General features: G+C 41.9%; 1 protein-coding gene across 1 annotated transcript in view; it reads left to right on the forward strand.

Annotated features, from left to right (window-relative positions):
• The window catches only part of ITPRID1 (ITPR interacting domain containing 1), a 108,823-nt gene that overhangs the window by 21,378 nt on the left and 79,380 nt on the right, over nt 1-8,065 (forward strand). Inside the window, exon 4 of the mRNA XM_027840216.1 lies at nt 1,760-1,811. Within this exon, the coding sequence (XP_027696017.1) occupies nt 1,760-1,811 (52 nt within the window). The remainder of the gene's footprint in view (nt 1-1,759; nt 1,812-8,065) is intronic.

Here is an 8,065-nt window from a genome sequence, read left to right on the forward strand (position 1 = left end):
AATCCCACAGATTCTGAGTAGACTTTGTTATCACCCAATTACAGCCACTGCAAGGAGTCACCAGAAGATGATTAGCACAAAAATCATATAACATGTAGCCAATTAAAAGTATCTAAGTGGTGCAGTAGATAGAAAGTTAGGCTAGGAGTCAGGAAGACCAGAGTTCAAATCCCACCTCAGACACTCACTAACTGTGTTACCCTGATCTAGTCATTTAACATCTTTCTGTTTCAGTTTCCACAACTATAAAATAAGGCTATTCATAGCACCTACCTCCCTGGGTTATTTTGAAGATAAAATGAGGTAATATTTTAAAGCACTTAGTGCCTGGAACATAGTAGGCACTTAATAATTGTTTGTTTTCTTCCCTCCAATCAATAATGCATCAGGGGAAATGCAGTGGAGGGAACAACCACAGGGGTCCAGCCCATAATGCAGCTCGGCATTCCAGTGGCCCCCACAGAGATGGTTAGCCCAGGCCATATTCATAATCAAAAGCTCATGTTGAGAGGTGACCAAGCCACCCTTGCATCATGTCTCTGACTATATTTTTTTCAATACTGTTAAGCTTACAATTTTGGATTTAGTGAAATTCGAGAAGGGTGTAGTCATTGGATCTTTGATGTTGAGCTGGAAAGGACCTTCCAGGCCAGCTACTCCAACCACTCCTTTGTATAGATGGAGACATTTGAGGCCCATGGAGGCTAAAGGACTTGCTGAAGGTCATCCAGGTAGCAAGTAGCCAAGTCAGAATTTGTCTATAGCTCCTCTTCCCCCAAAGAAATCCAGCCTTACCATAGCTACTTTATTTTTTCATTGTTGGTTTAGGCTTGTGATTTCATCTGGTAGGGAAAGGTGCAGAAGCTCCCTTTGCTCATTATAAATCCATGATTTATCTGCAACCTTTCATCTCAGAGAAATGCCTGGGGCACTGAGATTAAATGACTTGCCTAAGGTCACATTCTTGAGACAGATAGAGTGCTAGGTCTGGAGTCAGGAAGACCTGAGTTCAAATCCAGCCTCAGACACTCACTAGCTGTGTGATCCTGGGCAAGTCACTAAATCTCTGTTTGCCTGTTCTACCAGAGAAGGAAATGGAAAGCTCTTCCAGTATCTTTGCTAAGAAAACCCCATACTGGGTTATGAAGAGTCTGCCATGACTGAAAAACAGAATAACAACACCAAGGTCCTCCAGCCAACATGTGTCAGAGGGATTACTTGAACCCAGATCAGAGCCTTAGAATTCATCTTAGCTCCAAATGTACCCCGAATCATCCTATCAGTGAATGGCATGGGGTCAGCCTGTTGACTACCCTTGACTGGCAGTGTATCTCCTTAGGGCAAATCATTTCTTTATTTTCCTAGTTCTTAGAACAATACCTGGCACATAGCAGCTCTTTAACAAATGTTAGCTGATTGACTGAGGAGAGTACTAAGGACACATGGTTCTTGGAGAATTCATGAGAAGAAAAATAACTGAGCTGGGACGAGAAGCTGTTATGTAAATGTGCTATCCACCATCCCCACCCACCCTTTTGCTATTGGCAAACCTTTGTTCACACCAAATGGAAAACTTGAGAAAAGATGGAAAAGAAAACAGGGTTATAAAGATGGGTATCTCATGATTGTGTGGCCATGAAATCAAATCAGGCCAGCTCTGGTGCTAGTTTCCAGGTGAACATATTTTTCCTTCTATGAGACAAAAGGAAAAAATAAAACAACAACAATAACAACAGGAAGGATTTTTTTTCTTTTGCAGATGCTTTGAATAAACAAGGAGTGGTTCCAGAGACAGTGAGCGACTACATGAGGTAGGTCACAGGATGGAGCCTTGTTCCCTCCAGGGATGTCAGAGTCACATCTTTGAAGTCAGAGATGGGTGAGGGAAGAGGATTGTTCTAGTAGCTCATTTTAATAACGGCAGTTAGGAAAAGAAATATTCTCCATTGGCTTTGCCATGGTGCTAATGAGCTTTTGTTAGCTTGGAGCAAAAAGCAAGTTCTTTATCAAGAGAAGTAGATTAATTCAACTGCTCTTGGGTAGATTGGAGAATCAATGGAACAGGCGCATAGACAAGGTAGATAGCAGCCTTTCAAATGAATGTAATGAAATCGTTAAAACAGTTATGCTGAAGCAGTTACAGTGCTCTTCTCATTAATCAGAGAGGTTGATTAGCAGCCTAAATATCAACTTTTCTTTGTGGATAGACTGTGAAATGGGCAGTGCCCAGAGACAGAGTGGTACAATGAAAAAAAAAAAAGGAAATCTCTGGATTTGGTTGGAGCCAGAAGAAGTGAATTCAAATCCTGTTTCTATCATTTACTACCTGTGTGACCTTGAGCAGGTCACTTAAACCTTCTGGGCTGCACTTTCTTCACTTGTGAAATTAGAGGGTTAGATTGGGTGGCTCCTAAGGACACTTCCAACCCTGAACCTATGAGCCGATAGACTATGAGTCCTTTGTTCTTTGGGTCCTTGTGAAGCCAGGCGGCACGATGGAGAAATAAATGGTCTTAGAATCAGGACGACCTGCCTTAGACTCTTAAGAGCTATGTGTCCCTGGGCAAATCCATTAAAACTTCCAAGCTTCCAACTCCTCATTTATAAATTTTGGCTAATAATGGCACTCACTTCATAAAGTTTTGTGAGAAGTAATCCAGTGAGATAAAGTGCTATATAAATCCTAGCTATTGTTATTATCAATAAAATGAGAATCACTTGGCAGACAAGATCTGCACACAGGAGAAATGGGCAGGACAATCCTTAGTTGTAGTATACAGGGTGGCAAGTGCAAAGGAGGCTTATTTAGTGAAATTAGTTTCCAGTAGCCAGGGATGATAAAGAGCCTTGAGTCCTTATCGCTGAGGATTGGTTGAAGAAATTAAGCATATTTATCCTGGAGAAGAGAAGATTCAGGTAGGACAAAATATCTGCCTTCAAGTATTTGAGGGAGGAATTCGATTTGCTTTATCAGTCCCAAGAAGAACCAGGAACAATAGGGGAGGGGGAGAGAGTGGGGGAAAAGTGGAGATTTAGGTTTGATATTAGGGAAACCTTCCTAAGTGTGAGAACTAGTCAAAAGTGGAATTAACTACCTAGAGAGGTGGGGGGAGGGCTCCCCTTCCTTGGAGGTCTTCAAGCAAAGGGCTAAATGACCATCTCCCAAAGGTATTAGGGCTGGGATTCCTTTTAAGTAGAGGTTGAACTAAATGTCTGCTAAGGTCCCTTTCAGCTGTCAAATTCTATGATTCTGAACAGCCTCACAACAGTCTTAAAGAGTTGCCTGGGGGGCAACTAGGTGGCTGCAGTGGACAGAGCACTGGCTCTGGGGCCAGGAGGACCCTAGTTCAAATCTGGCTTTAGACACTTAATAGGTGTTTGACCCTGGGCAAATCACTTAATCCCAATTGCCTAAAAAAAAAAACAGTTGCCTGGGATGCAGAGAGGTTAAGTTACTTGTGTAGATAAGGTTACACAGCCAGTTTATGTCAATGGTAGAATTTGAACCTGTGTTTTCTTGAGCTGAGTACAGACAGCTTTTTACTACACCATACTGCCTTCTTAAAAGGTAATTGTGACAGATATGGTTGTTGTTATTGTTATCATTTTGCAGGTAGGGACTGTGACAATAAGAGTAGCAAAGTGATTTGCCCATAGTCAGCTGATTACTCCTAATGGTGGGATTCAAACCCAGAACTGTCCACATTCTAAAACCAATGTTCTTTCTCCCACTCCACTCAATAGGATGCCTTCCACAATATCTAATCTAAGCTAGGCCCTTCCCACCTATTGCTGGTAAATACCACCAACCATTTGAATGCTAATAGTTCACTGGAGGATTCCAGAGCAACCTGAATTGTGTAGGTGAGATGCATAGTAGGTATATCTGCAATCTGAACCCATGCAGATGCCATGCAAATATGATGATAAGGAATTTGCTAGTAAAGAGTTTTGTTTCTGTACATATAGCCTTCCACAGGCCCACAGCTAGCCATCCAGAACCATACTGCCAGAGGTTTATTGATTCTGAGTGTCTGGGACTGCAAAAATTCTTTCTGAAGGAAGGACGCACCTGCCTACTTGGGTCAATGGCTCTTGCCCTTGGAAACTGAAGAGTTGACAATGGAATCCTGTTTGGGAGGTGACAAGTTGCCAGCTGTGAGCAGTGCCGAATGAGCTTACTCAGAAATGCACTTAAAGAGGGATTTCCAGCTCCTCCTCTATTCTCTGCTCTGGTCTCACCAAACCTGTTTGTTGTATTCAGTGTACGAGGGAAACTAGAGAGGAAGGAATTTAAAGGTGAATGGGAAAGGTCAGGGACCGAGGCTGAGAAGCCTGTTGGAGCTTATCAATTTCATCTGGGGAGGTCCAATGACAGAGCTCTGGGGTCTATGGAACATGTGCCTAAATCTCCCCTCCGCCTTCCTTTGCCCCTCTTGACCCCAGTCACCTATTGTTCCATCTCTTTTCTCTGTTTCACTGTAAAACTCCTTGAAAAGTGGTCTACAGATGCTGCCATTTTCTCCCTGTCTTGGCTTGGGGGCACTTGGCTTCTGTTTACAAATGAACATCTGATTTCCAAATCCAATGACCTTTGTTTAGTCTACAATCTCTTTGACATTTTTGCTACCTTGTCAGGAATCATGCCCTGGAAAACTTAACCCTTTAACTCCGTAGACTTCGAGCTGAAATGGACCTGGGAGGCTGAGTTAAACCCTCTCTTTTTGTAGACAATATCCTTCTACTGGGAGAGCCCTTCAAACACCGGAATACAGCTATCTTGCATTCCCCTTCCCCCACCCCCATCTTCTCTTCTGCAGGCTAAGCAGACCCAGTTCCTTCACCAGATCATCATATGTGCTTTTTCGGAGCCTTTCATCATACTGGTTTGCCTCCTCTGGACACTCTAGCTCATCAAGGTTCTTCCTAAAAGGTGGTACCCAGAACTATATAATCGGATCAAAGGAGAATAGATCAGAGCTATGGTTTCTCTGTCCTACACACTGCCTGTCTTCATGGAACCCCAAATCACCCTTCAGACCATAGTGATCATGCATTCCATAGATGAATTACTGTCCAGCATGTACTAATGGAGTTGATTTTTTGAACCCAAGTGAAAAACTTTTTATTTATCATGAATAAATTTCATCTCCTTTGGTTTGGCCCAATAATCTTGGTAGTGGAGACCTTTTTGGATCCTGACAATGTTAACCATCCCTCCAGGTTTTGTGTCATGTATAAAATATGATAACTACTGAAGGTATGCCTTTATCCAAATCACTAATCTAAATGTCAAACAGAACAAGGCAAGCATAGTTTCCTGGAGCACTCGACCTTCTTTCCAGGTTGTCTTTGAAACTTCAATGTCTCTTCTTTGGGTCAGGCTACTCAACCAATTGTTTTGCATCCACCTGACTGTAAGCTACTTGAGAGTAGAGACTAGTTCATTTTGTCATTGCACCCCCAGCACCTAGCATAGTGCCTGGTACAAAGAAAATGCCTAATAAGTGCCTGTTTGGTTGACTTACCATCCAGCCCCATCTTTCTGCCTCTCATATAAAAAGAGCTGGGACAGGGCAAATGTTTGGTAAAATCTTTGCATATTATGTCTCTAGCTTTGCCTGATCTAGTTACTTGTATACTTCAGTCGGTCTATGATCTCATCAACGTGGTACTCCCTGCAGTGATGGAGAAGGGACTAACCAATCCATGCCTTCTCATCCAATGGGATTTCTATACATGTCTTCTAATGCATTCCACACAGGGACCTACCTATTATGCCAAGGACCTTTCCTGGATCTCTTGACACTTTGTGAAGACCATCAGAGAATGTAAGCTATCCATTAGTGATCCCTCACATTTGAGGTAGAACAGTCAGGAAGACCTAAGTTCAAATCTCCCTTCAGACACTTACTAGCTGTATGATGCTGCATGTCACCTATTTGCCTCAGTTTCCTCACCTGAAAAAAGAGGATAATAATAGCACCTGCCTTCCAAAATTGTTGTGTGAGGATCAAATGAGGTGATATCTGTAAAGTACTTTGCAAACATTGGGCTCACCTCCTTTTCTGTTAATGCATTTTTTATAAACTTTTATGTTACTCATTTCTTATTTGATAGTACACTTCAGCCTACTCACCCCCAATGTGGATCTTTCCACTGCTACTTGGTTGACCTATAGAGATTTAATTCTTTAGGGGTAGTGTTAATCTATGCTTTCCAGTCTAACAGTATCACCAGAAAAGTGTTGGAGTGAAAAGGTGGACCTTAATTTAGGGGAAAATGTGGGGTTCTTAAAAGCACTGCGCCATTTCCCAATATAATTTAGCCTGCTCCTCTCCTCCTGATCAACCATCTTTATTATAATCTAACCACAATGCCTGTCCAAGGGTCATATTCCAATTGACCAATTCTACGGACTGTCCATAAGAGTATATATCATAACCTGGAAAATAGCCATTCTTCATTTGTTTGATTATTGCTTAGGAGATAGTTTGGCAGGAATCTTTTGAATGATTATGGGTCTTCTTTAAGAGGCTTTGCAATGTTCCAGAGCTTGATGCAATCCATGTAATATCCTCCAAAAATAGAAGTATTTTGAGGACATCACCATCTGTAGAAAATCCCCTATCTCCTGGAAATTTTCCATGACAGTGGCAAAGGCCTTTGGCAGCTCACTTCTCTTTGTTTTCTGTCTCACTTGACATTTCAGAACCAAGTTGTCTGTTGTTACATATCTCAAGGATTCTTGAATAATTTTAATCTATTCATGGGAGATGCTTTCTTGGAAGAGAGCCTTTAGAGATTTATTTTACTCTATCAAATCAAATGCTTTATTGAGTTAAAAATAATAAGCATAAAGGTATCTTACATTCTCTGTCCTTTTTAGTCAATTACTTAATGCTGTTGGTTTTTGGTGAACCAATTCACCTCTCCTCTCTTTGATCTCTCATCCCCTTATCATATCACTGATTATGCCCAGTCAATCCTCAGCTTTAGATTACCCCCAGGATTCATCATCTTCATACCTACAAAATACTGCTAGATGAGGGTGGAGAAAATCATGCAACCATTCTGCCTGGATCCATGACAAATTTATGTTACATAACCTCAATCAGACCCTCACTGCTGCAAGGCAATTATTCTACATCTCCTTCATTACTTCACTCTCCCACTCTCCACAGCAGCTCTTCCATATCTTCCCATCCCTCCTCAAACCTCTCATGGATCCCCCTGCTCCACCCACTTAGCTGAGTACCTTGTCTCATATTTTGCAGGAAAAATTGAGGTCACTCACCATGAACTTTCTCTCATCTCCTCTTTCTCATCTCCTATCACTCAGTTGTTTTCTGCCACTTTTTGCTCCTTTACGCCTGTCTCAGATGATGAGGTGGCCTTACTACTGACCAAGGCTAACCCCTCTACTTGTTCAAACAATCTTATCCCATCCCATCTCCTCCAACAAATTGCCTCTTCCATCAGCCCCACTCTATGACTTATTTTCAATCTTTCCCTGTGTATTGGCTCATTTCCTATTTCCTACAACCATGTCCATGCCTCCCCTATTTCGAAAAAACCCTCACTTGATCCTTCCAATCCTACTATCGTTCTATGTCTCTTTTGCCTTTTGTAGTTAAACTCTTTGAAAAGGTTGTCTACAATGGGTGAATTCACTTTCTCTCCTCTCACTCTCTTCTTAACCCCTTACAATCTGGCTTCTGACCTTATGCCACCAAAACTGCTCTCTTCAAAGTTACTAATGATCTCTTAGTTGCTAAATACAATGACCTTTTCTCAATCCTCATTCTCCTTGACCTCTCTCAGTATTTGACATTATTGATCACTCTCTCCTCTTTAATACTCTTCTCTTTAGGTTTTTGGGACACCTCTTCCCGCCTCCCTCTTCTCCTCCTATGTCTCTGACTTCTCCTTTTCAGTCTGCTATGCTAGATCCTCCTCCAGATTACCTCCAATAGTAGGTAGCCCTCCAGGTTCTGCCCTAGGCTCTCTTCTCTTCCCTTCTCTTCTCTTCTCTTCTCTTCTCTTCTCTTCTCTTCTCTTCTCT

The sequence above is a fragment of the Vombatus ursinus genome, unplaced genomic scaffold, assembly GCF_900497805.2.
Source record: "Vombatus ursinus unplaced genomic scaffold, bare-nosed wombat genome assembly UNPS02014840.1, whole genome shotgun sequence".
NCBI lineage: Eukaryota > Metazoa > Chordata > Mammalia > Diprotodontia > Vombatidae > Vombatus > Vombatus ursinus.